The 19,940-nt window shown below is 44.1% G+C and overlaps 2 protein-coding genes across 2 annotated transcripts in view; both read left to right on the forward strand.

Annotated features, from left to right (window-relative positions):
- Nucleotides 1–4,116, forward strand: part of PLA2G12A (phospholipase A2, group XIIA) — a 14,439-nt gene extending 10,323 nt beyond the window's left edge. The window contains exon 4 of the mRNA XM_010858547.1: nt 846–4,116. Within this exon, the coding sequence (XP_010856849.1) occupies nt 846–964 (119 nt within the window). The 3' untranslated portion in view covers nt 965–4,116. The remainder of the gene's footprint in view (nt 1–845) is intronic.
- Nucleotides 4,117–8,161: 4,045 nt separating this feature from the next.
- CASP6 (caspase 6, apoptosis-related cysteine peptidase) overlaps nt 8,162–19,940 on the forward strand; it is a 21,100-nt gene continuing 9,321 nt past the window's right edge. The window contains exon 1 of the mRNA XM_010858548.1: nt 8,162–8,257. Coding sequence (XP_010856850.1) covers nt 8,218–8,257 — 40 coding nt within the window. The 5' untranslated portion in view covers nt 8,162–8,217. The remainder of the gene's footprint in view (nt 8,258–19,940) is intronic.

Raw genomic sequence — 19,940 nt, forward strand, 5'->3', positions numbered from 1 at the left:
GTTCTAGAGCCCGCGAGCCACAACTGGTGAAACCCGCTTGCCCTAGAGCCCATTCTGGGCTACAAGAGAAGTCACTGCAGTGAGCAAAGGCCATGCACCACCACAAAGCGTAGCCCCCACTCCCTGAGACTCGAGAAAGCCGGTGAACAAAAATGAAGACCCAGTGCAGCCAAGAAAATTTTTTTAAAAATGTTAAAAAATAGATCATCTTACCTGGGTGTTCTAGGTTTCTTAGAATAAGAAAAGCTAAATCTATTGTCTTTTCTTACAGTCTTTCAAAAAATTAAGAATTCCCACCAGAGGAAAAACACCTTCGATTCCTGTGTCTCCCCTCCCTAGCCACATTTGGATATTGGTCAAAGAGAGAGACTGAGGTCCATTTACTTTAAGCCTCTTAAATGTGTGACCATTAAAAGCTATTGGCTTATAATTAAATGTTTTGAGGTTTCTCCATTTTTAACCTTCACTTTTTTCTGCACCTAAAAGTCACTCCTTAAAGAGCAAACTGAAGAGTTTGTTATCAGGCTTCTCTGTTAATGGTATTTTTCAGATACAACAGTGATGAGCTTATCATTGCTACTGAGAGAGACTCATTGTCTGGTACAAAAAGTTGGGTTGAATAGTTGCATGCAAAGAAAACATACAGGTGAAGAGGCTGAAATGAAAAGTCTTTGTATGTACGTTTATGTGACTAGTTTGCGAGCGCTTGGGAAGATGTTCACCTAAAATAGATTTAAGCGCCCACCAAGGCCGTGCCTGACACTGGGCTGAAACGTGTAATATATGTGACGAGTGAGTGATGCTTTGCAGTTGCCCAACAGTGATGGCACTTTCTTACTTTGCAGCCTGTGAAACCACCGTGGAGCTCTTGTTTGACAGCGTCATACACTTAGGCTGTAAGCCGTACTTGGACAGCCAACGAGCCGCATGTAGGTGTCGCTACGAAGAAAAAACCGATCTTTGAAGAAGATGCTGACAAGTGGTGACAGCAGATGAGGACAGAAGAACATAACCCTTGACAAAGAGCTAATGTCTTTACAGCCTGAAGTTGCCTTATTTTTGTGACAGGATTATTTTAAGACCTTACTTTGACATTAAAGCTTCAAGCTACAGAGACAAATGCAGGTTATCTTCCCAGATGTTGCTGCCTTAGTGTGCCGCATTGCCGTGACCGGTCACAGAACGCGGCGCGTGGTAAGGGGGGGATTTTTTAAAGAAAGAGTATGACTCAGTTTTCACAACTGTATTTACCAAAAAATAAGGTCAAACGTGAAATTCATGATAAGGTATGTTCAACATCATCATATTTGGAAATAGGTGAAGTCTTCACTTAGAAGTATGTTTGTTTTCTGTAAAATTTAAAATATACATAGATGCCCAGAAGGATCTGACTTTTATTTTTGCTCTTTCAATTAACACATACTATACAGTTTTTCCATAGCCCACTGAAACATAATGAATAAGCCACATTTCCATGAATGATGGGACTAGTCACAAGGACAAGGGCATGTCTGTTTCTCTTGTAAAATTGGAACCATCTGCTGGGACCTCTTAGGAAGCAAAACTAGTATATCTAGGTATTAATATAATGTGCCTACAAGATGACATGAACAAAATTCAGAAGCGTAGCCATTCCCATTTTATGAACCACTCATGACAAATGCCGTATTTTGCTATAATTTGCCTATTGGAGAAAAGATGGATTCAGTAAGACAAAATGACGAGTTGTTTAATACACATCAGAGCAATATAATCTATTATGCTTTGGTATTTACTCCTTAGTACTTGCTTTTCATAATAGATTTGGGGATATTTTTAAAAATACTGTAAACCTTTTACTAATACTGGCCTTAACAAAATTGTTCTTGATATTGTTGGGTTTTTTTTTTTTAAGTCTTTAACTTTGGAATCAAAAGAGATGGAAAACAAGATACAAAAAACTGTCTTTTATAGAGCTCAATTTGTGCTGAAAATTATTAATGCATATTTAAGAGCAAATCCCAGAACTTTAGCTGCCTCTGAAAATCTCTTCAGCCCCTTGGGAACTTCAGCTGTGTCTCTCTACCATTCTTTGCTTACCACTGGCTGTTGACTTTCCCTAGCGCAAGCTGTGTATGTCTTCTGGGTAACCTATGGCCAAAGTTATTAAGATAAACCGCTTGGAAAGTCAGAGAAAGACAATACCAGGGGAAATGGTTCTTTTTAAATCACTAAATCTTTTTAAATCATTGAGAAGAACTAAAATATGTTTTGGAAAAAGACCACATTTCCTAACTTGGAATATATGTCATTGCTAAGAACTTGATACTCCCCCAACTGAGATGATGGCGCTCTTCTGCTAACAGATGTCCTCTGTTAAACAAAGCAAGTGTGTGCCTCAGGGCTAAGTAAGCAAACTAGACTCCAGTCAGCAATATTTGACTGGGTAGCTTTAAACTTAAAATAGATTCATGGATTTTCTTGGCAACCTTGGCTTTCTCAAGAGGACAAAGTCAGAATGTCTTTGTAAAATATTTAATTCATTATCATAAATGTACAGATATCAGTAGAAGCAGCTTTTATGTTCAGATTTTTAAAAACTTGTCTAGGAATAATTTTAGGTTTACCAAAAAGTTGCAAAGATAGTATAGAGGCTTCTCATATATACTTTATCCCTGATGTTAACTAAGGCGCCAACATTGGTTGGTTCTATTAATGCAACTCTAGACTTTATTTGAAGAAGGCAATGGCATCCCACTCCAGTACTCTTGCCTGGAAAATCCCATGGATGGAGGAGCCTGGTGGGCTGCAGTCCATGAGGTCGCTGAGGGTTGGACACGACTGAGTGACTTCACTTTCACTTTTCACTTTTCTGCATTGGAGACGGAAATGGCAACCCACTCCAGTGTTCTTGCCTGGAGAATCCCAGGGACAGGGAGCCCGATGGGCTGCCGTCTTTGGGGTCGCGCAGAGTCGGACACGACTTAAGTGACGTAGCAGCAGCAGACTTTATTTGACTTGCACTAGTTTTTCCACTAATGGCATTTTTCTTTTCCAGGATCCACTCTAGGATACCACACTGCGGTTAGTCATCATGTCTAATTAGCCTCTAGTCTGTGATGGTTCCTCTGTCTTTCCTTGTTTTCCTTGACAGTTTTGAGAAGTACCAGTCGGGTGTCCTGTAGAATGTCCCTCAATTTGGGTTAGTCTTTCCTTGTGTTTGGACTAGGGTTATAGATTTTTAGGAAGAAAACCAAGAGTTGACCAGTTCTTCTCATCAAATCATACTGGTAGTTGATTGTTACCAGCTCGTTAGGTTAACTCTAGACATTTGGTTAAGGTAGTAGTTGTTAGTTTTCTCCACTCTGAAGTTACTATTTTTCCCTTCCTATGCTTCTGTTCTTTGGAAACCAGTCACCAAGTCCTGGCTGTGGTAGGTGGGGGATGGGCAAGATTACATTCCACATTTTGATAGGGGATTATATCTAGATATACTACTTGAAATTCTTGTTAATCTCCCCCTCACCCACTTATTATTCAATTATTTGTATTAGTATGGATTCATGCTTATTTCTTTTGTATTCTGGGTAATAGATACAAATCCTTTCAGCTTGGCTGTTGGGAATTAGGTCAGGTTGACTCTGTATGTGTTTGACCTGCACCCTCCTTTTAACTTTTGAGCATCTCCATACTTTCTAGCCAGAAAGTAGGAAGGTTGCTTCAGGCTCATCTTCTATATTCCCCGCCCCAGCCCTAGAATCAGCATCTTTTCAAAGGTTACTTTGATTGAAGAATGGTTTCCAATGGCATGTAGAAACCGAGATCTAGACAGTGGATAGCTTGTTTCTACTAGGGTGTCACTGCTTCGAGACCCTCCCACCAAACAGAGCTAGGAAATATATGTATACTAACCAATGTACATATCTGTAATTACTTATGTGTATATATATTAAGCTGTCTTCACTTGAATTCTGTACAACAGGGCATATATTTAAGTTTTAAGGATGGTATTTTCCTTATCTACAGAACACATTAATGAAAAAACAAAATCACATGCCAAAAACCTAGCTTTTAGCAGGTCTTTGCATGACATATATTGATATTTTAAAATAATAAAACTATATTGCCTTCAAACAATGCCTGTCTTTTTAAAGTCTTTTGACTCACCTCTTCCAGGGACAGATATGGCTGTACTCATTTCATAGTTGGAGAAACCGAGGTACAAAGAAGTTGCAATGAAGACAATTAAAAGACGAGGGCAAAAGCAAATTAAACCCATCTTCTTGAGCAGGCTTTCTTCAGTGACCCCCCAGAATAGTCTAGACTAGTAGGACTAATTAAAAGGTTGTTTTGTTAGCTTATAACTACTTCTCCCTAAAGTAAAAATGTGCTATTTCTGTCAGTATGGATAGAAGCACAAGATTGTCAGGTCAAAATGATCATTATTTTATGTACAAAACAGGAATAACATCTAACAAAGTGAAGATAATGGAGTCTTTCTGTAAAAACAACTCTCTTTTGTAGACTGGCTTTATTAACTTTAGGGAGTAGAATGAGACCGATTAGGTAAGGACCCTTCCACACAGATAACGTTGCATTGGCCACAGTTCACAGACACTACCTGCAGTGCATCCAAGTCTTGCAGAACACCTGGCTCTGATGCTTGAAACAGCCCCCTTAGTTTGCTGTTTTTCCTCAGAGTGTTGGTTCAACCAGTATATGAAACAGAACTAAATGAAGAGTTACCAATCAAAATACCTGCAACTAGACCAACAGTGTCATCTTTGCATTCAGGCTGCAGTGATGTTATGCTTGGTTTGGTCTCAGGCTTAATTTGGTTTCCGAAACATCCTTCAGTCTCCTTGCTGACTGCTTAACAATGCTTATCTTTGTTGGCTCTCAAATGTTGGAATCAGAATTATAAAAATTCGATATAGGAAAAAACAAGGTTTAGTGGGGATAAACACTGAAAAAAGAAAGGCCACGTTTTAAGTTTTAGAATTCTCTCTGAATTTAACTTTAGCCCATATATTTCATTCCTTGGATAGGTAACAGTTGACTAAGAGCTTCAGTTTCAGTAAATTCCATAAAAGTGACTATTATAATGGCAAGAATCAAGCCATCCTGTCAGGTAACTTTTGGTCTTTAGTATATCTTAATTATTTTAATAATATGGATATGCTATGAGTTCTTTTTTTTCATTCTTTGAGAAGGACCAGATTGCTCAGTAGAATTCTAATCCGTCTATGTCTCAAATGAGAGCATGCTGCAGAGTCACTGGAGGGCTTGTTAAAATATACTCCTGGACCCCACCTGCAGTTTCTCATCCATAATGTCTATACAGGTCCCAAGAGTTTGCATTTCTAGTACGTTCCCAGATGATGTGGACACTGCTGGTTCGGAGGCCATAGTTTGAGAACTGTCTAGATAATCTTCAGCAGCTAAAAATAACACCGACCAAAAGCTTATTGTGGGCTGGGTACTATTCTAGGAGTTTGGCAGTTTCTGTCTTAACTATTGAATTAATTTGGTCCCCATTTTAAAGAGAAGAATGTGAAGCTGCGAGTGGTTAAACTGCCTTAATTGTCCAAAGCCTCACAGCCAATAAACTGATGGAGCAAGGATTAGAACCTTGGCAGCCTATTTCCCAATCACAGACACCCTTTTTCATGGGGTTAGGGTGAGGGGATAGCTATTGCTTTAAAAGGCTAAAATTTAGCACTTACAATTTTGAAATGGCTATCCTAATACTTTATACTTACATTTCCTAAGGTAAATAAATCTTTAAAATATATCACCCCATATGCTCTAAAGGCAATACAGTATTCTGAGATAACAAACATCTGGGGGGAAAATTTAATTGCTTTCATCTGTTCCTTTGAGGTAAATGGAAGGTTAGCCAATTGGAGTTCCACTTCTATATAAGGAGTATTTTTAGGGCTCAAGTAGAGGAGACCATGAAAAGTAGGCTGAAGAACAGGAAGCTCTGGTGGTCAGATAACTCATTCAAATTGGGTAAAGTCCAGAGTACAAATGCTGAAATTATGAATCTCATTCAATGGGTAAATATTTATTGAGTACCTTCTACATCCTAAGCAACTTCCTGGTAATAGTCAAACCCAAAGAAGGCCAAGTCTACTTTCAATATGCTTAAGATGGTGGCAATAAAAATTTACTGAGCTTTTCACAAGCCAGGCACTGTTCTGAATACAGTAATTTAACTCAATTGTCTCAACCAGCTTATGAGGGACATACTGATACTCCATGTCTTCACTGCACTAGGAACAAAGTGATTTCAGAAATATTTTATACCTACAATAAAACGAACAGTAAATGGCATGGAAGGAAAGTTATGACCAACCTAGACAGCATATTAAAAAGCAGAGACATTACTTTGCCAACAAAGGTCCATCTAGTCAAGGCTATGGTTTTTCCAGTGGTCATGTATGGATGTGAGAGTTGGACTGTGAAGAAAGCTGAGTGCTGAAGAATTGATGCTTTTGAACTGTGGTGTTAGAGAAGACTCTTGAGAATCCCTTGGACTGCAAGGAGATCCAACCAGTCCATCATAAAGGAGATCAGTCCTGAGTGTTCATTGGAAGGACTGATGTTGAAGCTGAAACTCCCAATACTTTGGCCACGTGATGCGAAGAGCTGATTCATTGGGAAAGACCCTGATGCTGGGAAAGATTGAGGGCAGGAGGAGAAGGGGACCACAGAGCATGAGATGGTTGGATGGCATCACCGACTCTATGGACATGGGTTTGGGTGGACTCTGGGAGTTGGTGATGGACAGGGAGGCAAGGCGTGCTGCGGTTCATGGGGTCGCAAAGAGTCAGACACGACTGAGCGACTGAACTGAACTGAAATGGCATGGGGTCAGTAAAATCCTTTGATTTCATATTCTGTGTGCTTTTTTGAACCACAGCACATGTAGGAAGTTAGATTTTAGTTTTCTCTCTCATATAAAAGGGTGATATTTATAGAAGCGTGAATGCTAAGTTGCTTCAGTCATGTCTGACTTTTTGCAACCCTATGGACCATAGCCTGCCAGGCTCCTCTGGCCATGGGATTCTCCAGGCAGGAATACTGGAGTGAGTTACCATGAGCTCCTTCAGGGGATCTTCCTGACCCAGGAATTGAACCTTGTCTCTGGCATCCAGCACTGGCAGGCCAGTTCTTTACCACTAGCGCCTCCTATGGTGATGGTTTAGTCACTAAGTCGTGTCGGACTCTTGAGAGCCCATGGACTGTAGCCTGCCAAGCTCCTCTGTCCATGGGATTTTCCAGGCAAGAATACTAAAGTGGGTTGCCATTTCTTTCTCCAGGGGTTCTTCCCCATCCAGGGATCGAACCCAGGTTTCCTGCATTGCAGGCAGATTCTTTACCGACTGAGCGCCACCTGGGAAATCCCATTTCTAGAAATCGGATCTCAGGCTAATATTGGAAGTTGTGTCTTACACATTTCCCCCCGTCTGCCACTGGTTACTTTTTAAATGACGAGACCATGAGAAGTTGGAAAAGATAAGGCCACGTTTTCTTCAGTCTCAGGAGTTACTCGTTGAAGCAAATTTACAGAATAACCAGCCACTCGAAGAGGAGCTCAATTAAATGCAGCAAACATGCTCTAGCTCAGTAAAAGTCATAATCTACAGAGCCCAAAGTCGGGTCTCCGAATTTCTGCATGATTCCTTGCCATAATTAACACTACATATGAAAGTCAGACTTGAAAATTCTGGAGTTGCCTCTAGTTTACTTTGTCCCGAATCCGCTATACAAAGAGCGTTTTAAAATCCTCCTAACAAGTCACCGGCACTGGGAAAACGACTACTAGGGAAAAGGAAAACACTGCAGCGCACACCTTTAAGACGCTGGGGTAGCAGAGACGGGGGGCGGAGCTCGAGCGACACGGGGCTCGCCGCAGGTGATCTGTAATTGCCTGCAGCTTCCCACCCCAGTACCGCGGGTTGTCTTCGGAATCGTTGCTGACATCTCCCGGGGGCCGGCTTCGGCTCCCCAGGCGCCAGGCGGGCGAGACCGCATCCTCTGCCTTGCCCGGGCGCTCCGGCCCCGGCGATCTCGGAGCGAAGGAAAGGGCACCAGCGGACCCCCAAACCCCGCCTCCACCGCTGGAAGGCAGGGAGCCGGGGCGGCGGGGGCGGAGGAAGGGGCGGGGGCAGCGGCCAGGCTTCAGGAAGCGGAGGCCGCCCGGGCGTCGGCGCTAAGCTCTCCGCTACGATGAGCTCGGAGCCTCCGCCTCGCCGGGCTCGCGGTCCAGGTAGGTGGCGGGTGCTGAGAGGGGCGCGCGGGCGCGAGTGGGGACGCGGATTCCCCCCCGCTTTGCTCGGTGGCCAGGAGAAGTTGAGGGTCTTGGAGGGAAGCGCTCGGGTCGGGTGGGCGCAGCTAGGCTTCTGGGCTCAGGAAAAACAACTCCGGGACCTAGCCGCCGCCTCCTTGCGGTCCCTGGTGGCGGCGCCCGGCGCTGGGGAGTTCCCCGGCCGCTTTTGTCCTCCGGGCGCTGATCTCTGTCTAGCTGTCGTGGTTATTTGAACTTTAACTGCGCCTGGTCATAAGAAAAGTTAACTTTTGGGTCTTGTTGGGCCTTATTTTTTTCTCTTCTACTTAAAAATAAGTGGTTGGCTATAGTAACAGTGGAGCGTGAGCAGCCCGCGGGGGCGCCGGGACAGAGAGAAGCCCCGGGCTTGCCCGCACGGAAACTGGAGTTGAACGTCAGGCCTTGGGAGCTGCACAGCCCCCATGGTTCTCCTGCATCCGGGAAACCTGCAGTTATTTGTGAGCTTAACTTAAAGCCACGGTAACTTTTCTCTGGGGGTTTCCCTGATGGCTCAGATGGTAAAGAATCCGCCTGCTAAAGCAGGAGACTTGAGTCGGATCCCTGGATCGGGCAGATCCCCTGGAGGGGGGCACAGCCACCCACCCCAGTATTCTTGCCTGGAGAATCCCACGGACAGAGGAGCCTGGCAGGCTGAGGTCCATGGGGGTCTCAAAGAGTCGGACACAGCGACTAAAACAGCAAACAACTTTTCTCTACAAAATAATCAGCTTCTAAACACATGCTTTAGGACGTTCTTCCCTGTCACTTATAATTATATTACTGATAAGGTTTAGAAACTCTGAGCCTGGCCATAGTTTTTAAAAAGGGCGGGGCGGGGTCGGGGGAGGAAGGTGGAGAGTGATTTGACTCGCCGGCGGTCAATCCACATAGAGTGCCTTCATTTCAGTGCTTTCTGTTCTTTGCTACATCCCCCACCATTCTTGTAATGGTTTCCTTCCTTTTCCTACTTGCTCCCCTTTCTTTGTCCACATTACTCTTTTTCCTGTGTATTCCAGGCCTGACACGAGTCACTGAAGGTAGGATTATTAAACCAGTCTTTGGCTTCCCTGGTGGCTCAGAGATTAAAGCTTCTGCCTGCAATGTGGGAGACCTGGGTTCGATCCCTGGTCGGGAAGATCCCCTGGAGAAGGAAATGGCACCCCACTCCAGTATTCTTGCCTGGAGAATCCCATGGGCAGAGGAGCCTGGTAGGCTATAGTCCACGGGGTCGCAAAGTGTCAGACACGACTGAGTGACAACTAACTTTGATAAGGAATATGGGTAGATTGTCACAGATACTGCAGTGAATGAAGATGACAACAGTAGATACTGAAGAAGTTTGGAGAAGTGAGCACTTGGTTTAGAAAGGTTTCTGGTCTCTCCCTGGTGGGAGTGGTTTTACCATGTTAACAGCTAGCGTATGGACTTTGGAATCTGCAGGCAGAACCGGGCCTTTCAGTACCAATTCCAAGGCACCAACCTTAGATAAGCCCCTTGCAGTTTCTCTGTCTCAAAGGGCCTATGGAGCAGAGTGAGATAAAGTTGTCTCATGTGCCAAGCCATCAACAAATGGTAGCTGGAGGCATTCTCAGGTTAAGGTGTGGAGGAAAAAGAATGATTGATTGGCTTTGTAAAAAGCAAGTTTGGGCAAAGAGACGGTTACATTATGATGGAGAGGAAAATTGCATAAATTAGAGACAAGGAGAAGGGAGGAGAGGTGAAGAGTCTGGTTGACCCATTTCTGAGAATAATTGCAGATGAAAAGGAATTTATAAATCTTATACAGAGTATCTCCCTCACTAAGATTTATTTTCTCCATGTCAACAAAACCAGTTTATTTGTATTCATGCAGTATGTCATTCAGTCGCTAAGTTGTGTCTCTTTGCAACCCCATGGACTGCAGCATGCCAGGCTTCCCTGTCCTTCACCATCCCTGGAGCTTGCTCAAATTCATGTCCATTGAGTCAGTGATGCCATGCAACCATCTCATCCTCTGTCTTCTCCTTCTCCTGCGCTCAGTCTTTCCCAGCATCAGGGTCTTTTCCGGTGAGTCGGCTCTTCGCATTATGCAGTATAGTGATACAGTGCACCCTTCTTGAAAGTTGGCCTGTTGGGCACATACAGTTTAAAATGACTGTGACAGAATCATAATGATCTCGCAGTGGCAGCAGTGAGCTTTGGCATGAAGCGAGATTGTAATTCCCTGCCCAGGAGTTGAATCTGGGTAGCCTCGATAAAAACCAGGAATCCCAGCTTCCAGACCAGTAAGGGCTAGAGGCTAGAACCTGTTTTCCCCTGACTCTTGCCCCCAGTGAAAAATGCATTTTTTACAGAGGCAAAAACTGTAAATGCAGGTACAAAGTTTATGATTAGAGACATAGCACAATGACAAATGGGAGCGAACCCAGAGAGACTAAAGCCAGAGACGCACACCTGCAGAGAAAGGGTGCGGGTGTGTCCTCTCTAATGAGGAACACAGGAAAAAGAAGTTTCAGTTCAGTCTCTCAGTTGTGGCTGACTCTTTGCGAGATGGTTAAGTCATTTATATAGGACAGTGCTGGTGGCTAAGACGGTAAAGAAGCTACCTGCAATGAGGGTTTGATCCCTGGGTTGGGAAGATCCCCTGGACAAGGGCATGGTAACCCACTCCAGTATTGTTGCCTGGAGAATCCCATGGACAGAGGAGCCTGGTGGGCTACAGTCCATGGGGTTGCAAAGAGTCAGACACGACTGAGCGACTCCTGGTCTTTGTTTACCTTTGGCCAGTTGTCTTGTTTTGACACCTCTGTATCTCCTACTCTCCACCCCGCAGTCAGTTTGTCTCAGGACCCTCCCCTGGGTGTGCATGCACCCCTCAGTCAAGATGGATTTCATTGCAGAGGCATATGGTGGGGGGAATAGCAAGACTTACCATGGTCTGACATTGCCTGCCTCTTTTGGCCCCTTGAAGCCTTTTGGACATGTGTAGTGTCTCCTTTGCCCTAAGAATGGGAAATGTATGACCTCTTGATCTTCTAACAGAGTTTAGCCCCTCTTTGTTCCTGCCAGAAGGTACCCAGTGGATAACCCATAAGGTCTGGTTATCCACTGTATTCCTGTTTTTTTATATCTAAGAGCAGATCTTGAAATGTAGACCGCAGTCTGGTCATAAATACAAAGCCCAAAGCCCTCAGGAAATGTCAGCAGAGGGCTGGTAGTGTCTGGCCTGGAGCCTATCTTTTCTGCCCCCAGGAATCGTGATCAAAGGTCTGTAAATGTCTGTTGTAAATGTCTGTTCTAGAGCCCAACTGTCTCCTGCCTCAATAATGTCTGTTCTCTGAAGCTGGGTAAAATTGATCAGCTCCGAGGAAGTTTCGGAACTTCCATTCTAATGTCTGTCTCCATAGCTTTCTATTCCGATTCAGCAAACTGCTAGAACAGACTGGCAGCTGGACCAGGTCAGTGTTGATATTGTAGGTTACGGGGCGCCTGGTTATAGCAGAGTGAAGGTTAGAGCCTGTGAGGTTCAGAATTAAGTTTTCAGAGCCCAGGTTCTTTCTACGTCTATTGTGTTAACAGGGACAAGAACAAAAAAAAACTTTAAAAAAAATACCTCAGTGAGACTGTCCTGTTAACTTTGAAACTGAATGTCATTTTAAACAAATTAATCTTGAACTACTTAATACTAGCTGTCTTCCCTAAATCTGTCAGCTGACGGCAATATTTGAGATGACTCAAATGCACAGCTTAAATTACATCAGCCCAGGAGAACTGTGATGCTCCTTCCTGAGACTATGAAAAAGAAGCCTTAGAGACCCAATAGCGTGTACATCTCCAGTGCTTTCACTCTCAAGGACTGGAGTTAGTTTGGTGACCAGCCACTTGGCATAACCTCTGCTGGGGACACTTCAGGCTGCCTTAGGCTCACTACCAACAAGGTGCAGAAGCTGGGGGAGGGAAGCTGCTGGGTCTGCCGCTCCTCTGGGATTCTCAGAAGAGACTCTGTGCTTTGCAACCCATGCAGATTCTTGGAGGGGGAAGGAAGTGATTGGCTTTCAGATACAGATTTTTTTTTTAATTGGAGTGTAATTCCTTTACAATGTGTGTTAGTTTCTGCTGTTCAAAGATGTGAATCAGCTACATGTATACATATAGACCCTCCCTCACGGGCCTCCTTCCCACCGCCCACTGCTCTGTGCCATCTATCTGGGTCACTACAAAGCCCTGAGCTGGTTCTCCGTGCTGTCATGGCAGGTTCCCACTACGCTATCGTTTCACATGTGGTAGTGTATATATGTCAATCATGATTTTCCAGTTCATCCTACCCTTGCCTTCTCCCTCTGTGTCCAGATGTCCATTCTCTACAGCTGCCTCTCTTTCCTCTCCTGGAACTAGGTTCATTTACCATTTTTCTAGATTTCCACATACATCCAGTAATATACGATATTTGTTTTTCTCTTTCTGACTTACTTGACTGTAGGAAAGACTATGGGTCCATCCAAGTCTCTACAGATGACCTCATTTCATTCCTTCTTATGTCTGAGTAATATGCCATCATTGTATGTTTGTGCCACATCATCTTTGTCCACTCATCTGTCAGTGGACACTTAGGCTGTTTGCATGTCCTGTCTTTTGTAAATAGCCCTGCAGTGAACATTGGGGCACATGTGTCTTTTTCAATTCTGGTTTCCTCAGGGTATATGCCCAGTAGTGGGAGTTGCTGGATCATGTGGTAGTTTTATTCCTACCTTTTTAAAGGAATCTCCATACCATTCTCCATAATAGCTGTAGCAATTTACATTCCCAACCGTGCAAGTGGGTTCCCTTTTCTCCACATCCTCTCCAGCATTTATTGTTTGTAGATTTTTTGATGATGTCCATTCTGACTGGCGGAGAAGGCAATGGCACCCCACTCCAGTACTCTTGCCTGGAAAATCCATGGACAGAGGAGCCTGGTAGGCTGCAGTCCATGGGGTCGCTAAGAGTCGGACACGACTGAGCGACTTCACTTTCACTTTTCTCTTTCATGCATTGGAGAAGGAAACAGCAACCCACTCCAGTGTTCTTGCCTGGAGAATCCCAGGGACGGCGGAGCCTGGTGGGCTGCCGTCTATGTGGTCGCACGGAGTCGGACACGACTGAAGTGACTTAGCATTAGCATTCTGACTGGTGTGCAGTGATACCTCATAGTTTTAATTTGCTTTTCTATAATAATTAGCAATGTCGAGTATCTTTTCATGGGTTTGTTGGCCATCTGTATGTCTTCTTTGGAGCAATGTCTATTTAGGTCTTCCTCCCCTTTTTTGATAGGGTTATTTGTATTTTTTAACATTTATTTATTTGTTTGGCTGGGCTGGGTCTTGGTTGCAGCACAGGGGATCTTCGATCTGTGTTGCAGCATGTAGGATATTTAGTTGTGCCCTTGAATTCTTAGTTGTGGCTTGTGGGATCTAGTTCCCTAACCAGGGATTGTACCCTGGCCTCCTGCATTGGGAGCTTGGAGTCTTAGCCCCTGGACCGCCAGCAAAGTCCCTGTTTTTTATTTTTTATATTGAGCTGCATGAGCTGTTTGTATATTTTGGAGATGAAGCCTTTATCTGTTGCTTCCTTTGCAGTCATTATCTCCCATTCTGAGAGTTGTCTCTTCATCTTGTTTATGGTTTCCTTTGCTGTGCAAAAGCTTTTGAGTTTAATTAGGCCCCATTTGTTTATTTTTGGTTTTCATTACTCTTAAGAAGTGGGTCAAAAGATCTTGCTGTGTTTTATGTCAGTGAATGTTTTTCTTATGTTTTCCTCTAGGAGTTTTATAGTGCCCTGTCTTAAATTAGGTCTTTGATCCATTTTTAGTTTATTTTTTTGTACGGTGTTAAGTACTGTTCTAATTTCATTCTTTTCCGTGTAGCTGTCCAGTTTTCCCAGCACCACTTCTTGAAGAGACTTTTTCTCCATTGTATATTCTAGCTTCCTTTGTCATAGATTAGGTGACCATAGGTGAGTGGATATATCTCTGGGCTTTCTGTCCTGTACCACTGATCCATATTTCTGTTTTTATGTCAATACCACACTGTTTTATTACTGCAGCTTTGTAGTATAGTCTGAAGTTGAGGCGCCTGATTCCTCCAGCTTCATTTTTCCTGTTCACAATTGCTTTGACTATTTGCTTTCAGCAATTTGACAGTTGCTTTCAGGATCTTTTGTATTTCCATACAAATTGTAAAATTTTTTGTTTTAATTCTGTGAAAAATGTCACTGATAATTTGATAGAGATTGCATTGCATCTGTAAATTGCTTTGGGTAATAAAGTCATATTGACCCATCCAAGAATATGGTGTATTTCTCCACCTGTTTGTGTCATCTTTATGTCTTTGATTAGTGTTTTATAGTTTTCTGAGTACAGGTCTTTTGCCTCTTTGGGTAGGTTTATTCCTAGGTGTTTTATTATTTTGGTTATGGTGGTAAATGGGATTGTTTCCTTGATTTCTCTTTCTGATCTTTCATTGTCAGTGTATTGAAAGGCAGTAGACTTCTGTGCATTAATTTTGTGTCGTGCAACTTTATCAAATTCATTGATGAGCTCCAGTAGTTTTCTGGTAGCATCTTTAGGATTTTCTATGTATAGTATCATGTCATCTGCAAACAGGGACAGTTTTACTTCTGCTTTTACAATTGTATTCCTTTTATTTCTTTTTCTTCTCTGATTGCCATGGCTAGGACTTCCAAGTGAAAGTGTTCATCACTTAGTCATGTCCAACTCTTTGCAGCCCTGTGGATTGTATAATTGTCCACGGAATTTTCCAGGCAAGAATACTGGAGTGGGTAGCCATTCCCTTCTCCAGGAGAATCTTCCCAGCCCAGGGGTTGAATTCAGGTCTCCTGAATTGCAGGCAGATTCTTTACTGTCTGAGCCACCAACTTCCAAAGCCATGCTGAATAATAATAGTGAGAGTGAACATCTTTGTCTCATTCCTGATCTTAGAGGAAATGCTTTCAGTTTTTCACCATTAAGAATGATGTTTGCTGTGGGCCTATTGTATATGGCTATTATTATATTGAGGTAGATCCCCTCTATGCCCACTTTCTGAAGAGTTTTTATCATACATGGGTGTTAAATTTTGTCAAAAACGTTTTCTGCATCTATTGAGATGATAATATGGTTTTTATTTAATATGGTGTATCATATTTATTTGAATATATTGAAGAATCCTTACACCCCTGGGATAAATCCCACTTTATCACGGTGTATGGGCCTTTTAATGTGTTGCTGGACTCTTTTTGCTAGTATTTTGTTGAGGATTTTGTGTCTTTGTTCATCAGTGGTATTGATCTTTTTTTTTTGGTAATTTATTTGTCTGATTTTGGTATCAGGGTGACAGTGGCCTTGTAGAATGAGTTTGGGAATGTTCCTTCCTCTGCAATTTTTGGGAAGAGTTTAAGAAAGATAGGTGTTATCTCTTCTCTAAATGTGTGACAGAATTTGCCTGTGAAGCCGTCTGGTCCTGGCCTTTTGTTTGTTGAAAGATTTTTCATTATAATTTCAATTTCCTTACTTGTGATTGGTCTGTTTATATTTTCTAATTCTTCTTGGTCCAGTCTTGAAAAGTTGTACCTTTCCAAGAATTTGTCCATTTCTTCCAGGTTGTCTATTTTATTATCATATAGTTGCTTATAATAGTCTCTTATGATGCTTTGTATTTCTGCATTATTAGTTGTTAATTTCTCCTTTTTCATTTCTAAATTTGTTGATTTGAATCCTCTCCTTTTTTCCTTAATGATTCTGGCTAAAGGCCTATCAATTTTGTTTATCTTCTTAAAGAACCAACTTTTAGTTTTATTGATTTTTGCTATTGTTTTCTTCATTTCTATTTCATTTATTTCTGCTATCATTCATTCCTTCTACTAAACTTTGGTGGTGGTGGTGGTGTTATTGATGTTCTTTCTCTAGTTGCTTTAGGTGTAAGGTCAGATGGAGATTTTTCTTGTTTCTTGAGATGAGATTGAATTTTAGATATAGATTTAATGTGTTTAGTTTGAATGATTCTATTTCTTTCTTATGTGATTGTTTTAATGATAAGGAAGTAAGGCAATGCCAAAGAATGCTCCAACTACCGCACAATTGTACTCATCTCACATGCTAGTAAAGTAATGCTCAAAATTCTCCAAGCCAGGCTTCAGCAATACGTGAACCGTGAACTTCCTGATGTTCAAGCTGGTTTTAGAAAAAGCAGAGGAACCAGAGATCAAATTGCCAACATCCGCTGGATCATGGAAAAAGCGAGAGAGTTCCAGAAAAACATCTATTTCTGCTTTATGGACTATGCCAAAGCCTTTGACTGTGTGGATCACAATAAACTGTGGAAAATTCTGAAAGAGATGGGAATACCAGACCACCTGACCTGCCTCTTGAGAAATCTGTATGCAGGTCAGGAAGCAACAGTTAGAACTGGACATGGAACAACAGACTGGTTCCAAATAGGAAAAGGAGTACGTCAAGGTTGTATATTGTCACCTGCTTATTTAACTTATATGCAGAGTACATCATGAGAAATGCTGGGCTGGAAAAAGCACAAGCTGGAATCAAGATTGCTGGGAGAAATATCAATAACCTCAGATATGCAGATGACACCACCCTTATGGCAGAAAGTGAAGAGGAACTCAAAAGCCTCTTGATGAAAGTGAAAGTGGAGAGTGAAAAAGTTAGCTTAAAGCTCAACGTTAAGAAAACGAAGATCATGGCATCCGGTCCCATCACTTCATGGGAAATAGATGGGGAAACAGTGGAAACAGTGTCAGACTTTATTTTGGGGGGGCTCCAAAATCACTGCAGATGGTGACTGCAGCCATGAAATTAAAAGACGCTTACTCCTTGGAAGGAAAGTTATGACCAACCTAGATAGCATATTCAAAAGTAGAGACATTACTTTGCCAACAAAGGTCTGCCTAGTCAAGGCTATGGTTTTTCCTGTGGTCATGTATGGATGTGAGAGTTGGACTGTGAAGAAGGCTGAGCGCTGAGGAATTGATGCTTTTGAACTATGGTGTTGGAGAAGACTCTTGAAGAGTCCCTTGGACTGCAAGGACATCAAACCAGTCCTTTCTGAAGGATATCAGCCCTGGGATTTCTTTGGAAGGAATGATGCTAAAGCTGAAACTCCAGTACTTTGGCCACCTCATGCGAAGAGTTGACTCATTGGGAAAGACTCTGATGCTGGGAGGGATTAGGGACAGGAGGAGAAGGGGACAACAGAGGATGAGATGGCTGGATGGCATCACTGACTCGATGGACGTGAGTCTGAGTGAACTCCGGGAGTTGGTGATGGACAGGGAGGCCTGGCATGCTGCGATTCATGGGGTCGCAAAGAGTCGGACATGACTGAGCGACTGAACTGAACTGAACTGAAGGGTATTAAAAGGAGGTAGGGAAAAAAAAGTAGATCATGGAATGCTTTTGAAAATGGAAGGAGAGGAAACCCTGCATATTGCTTAGTAGAGCGGTGTGGGGAGCAGGAAGGAACCCCAGTAGACAGTGTGTAGAATAAGAGGTCTTCTGGGAGGGCAATCTGTGGGGTAGAAGGAATCCCAGTTAGAACAGTGTGTGACTAGGAAGTAGCCCCAGTAGAGCACTGTGTGGAGTGGGAAGTGTCCCCGGGAGCAGTGTGTGGACGAGAAAGTATCCTCCTGTATCATTGTGTTGTAGGGAGTATTCTGGGTGGAGGAGTTTACGGGCTCGGAGGGATGTTGGGTAGCTTGGTATGTAGAGTGGGAAGTCAGCCTAGAAGAGTTGTGTGTGCAGAAGGGCAGCATCCCTGAGCAGAGGGGAGTCTTGGTAGGAAATGCAGCCCGTGGAGCAGTGTGGAGCAGGAAGTTCTCCCTGGCACAGCAGCGTGTGCAGTGGGATGTATTCTGGATGTGGCGGTGTGTGGCGTGGGAAGAGCAGGACGTACATTCAGTGGGGCAGTGTCTGGGGTAGGGAGTATCCGCGCTGAGCGCAGCAGGGAAGGGTGCCCTGTATAGCGCTGTTGAGGAGGAGATCTCTAGGTAAAGAGGCCTAAGGAACAGTGAAGGAACTACCCTTGGTGGAGCACTGCGGTAGTAGAGGGCATATGTCACATAGAGCTGTGTGTGGAGTAGGTAACCACGGAGAACACGGTGGAGTAGGGAGATCCCAGGTGTAGAGCAGAGCGTGGAGTCGGAGACATCTCTTGTGGAGTGTGTGTGGAGTCGGACATCTCTGGCAGCTTGTGGCATAAGAAGGGAGGATGTCTCCTCGGGTGAGCGCTGAGTGGAGTAGGAAGTCACTGGTGCAAAGTGTGCAGAGAAGGAAATAACCGTCCACAGAGCAGTGTGTGGAGCAGAGAGGATTCTGGGCAAAGTATTTGTAGAGGAAGGAGAGGTTGTATCCAGAGTACAGCAGTGTGATGGGTCGTACCCTGGCAAAGTAGTGTGTGGAGTAGGGTGTGTCCCGGATACAGCAGGGTATATATAGGTGGTACCTTGGTAGGTCAGTGTGTGGAGGACGAAGTCCCCAGGCTAGACCGCGTGTGGATTCACAGTTCCTGTTGTGGAGCAGGGTGTGGCGCTGGCTGCGTTCCCTTCAGCAGTGTGTGAGCTGCGAAGTATGCCAGCACATCATCGTGTGGACTAGGAAGTATTCCGGGTACAGCAGATTGTAAGTGTCCCGGGGAGAACAGCGTGTGGTGTCGGAAGTAATCCTGGTAGGAGGAGGTGTGCTGCGCCCGGCCGAGGGTGGAACCGGAAGTGCCCCCTCGAGCTGTGTGTTCACTGGGTCAGCACCCCGAGTGCAGTGCATCTGATTAGGAAGCATCGGCTGTTCGGCAGTGTGTGGAGTAGGGAGCGTCCTGGCAGGAGCGCAGTGTGTGACGGAGGGAGTATTCTGGATAGAGGAGTTTGGGAGGAGGACGTGTCCCCAGTATCCAGTGCACAGGGCAGGAAGAGTTCTAGTAGAAGTGTGTGGAATGTCTCTGGTGGGACAGTGTCCAGCAGGAAGTATTAATAATCCCCAGGGTCAGTGTGTGGAGAAGTCTCCTGGTGGGACAGGGTACGAGGTACCACGTGACCGTAGTAGAGCAGTGTGTGGAGTGGTTGGGACCCCTTCTAGAACATTGTGTGGGGGTAGGGCGTGTCTTCAGTAGAGCATTGTGTGAAATAGGAGATCCCCCAGTAAGCAGCTGCATGGTAGGGAGGTCCCCTGATAGAAGAGAGCTTGGTAGGAAGTGTCTGCAGTACAAGGTGTAGAATTTGCAGGATCCGCCGTACAGCAGGATGAGGGTAGCACGGAAGCCTCGGGAGAGTGGCGAGGATGCATTAGAGAGGCTGCTTCTGACTCCTAATCTTTGGTGCGAGTGAAAATCACCTTGGCACATCTCCCAGGATTCTGATTCTGTAAATCTGGGTTAGGGACCAGGAATCTGCGTTTTATCACCCAGGCCAGGGATTGATGCGGAAGGTTAAGGAAAACTGATTGGGGCCTATTGGACAGGGGAAGGGTGATGCCTCTCTGGGGTCTTGGCTGGTTTGAATGCTGGATGCAGTCCAGGAGGAGCAGGCTGAGAGTGACTGGTAAAGGGCCCTGGAGTTGAATTCTCCCTCTCCTCATCCTCTCTGCCTAGGTGGATTTTTGTCAGTGAGG

The sequence above is a fragment of the Bison bison genome, unplaced genomic scaffold (genome assembly GCF_000754665.1).
Source record: "Bison bison bison isolate TAMUID 2011002044 unplaced genomic scaffold, Bison_UMD1.0 scf7180017864389, whole genome shotgun sequence".
NCBI lineage: Eukaryota > Metazoa > Chordata > Mammalia > Artiodactyla > Bovidae > Bison > Bison bison.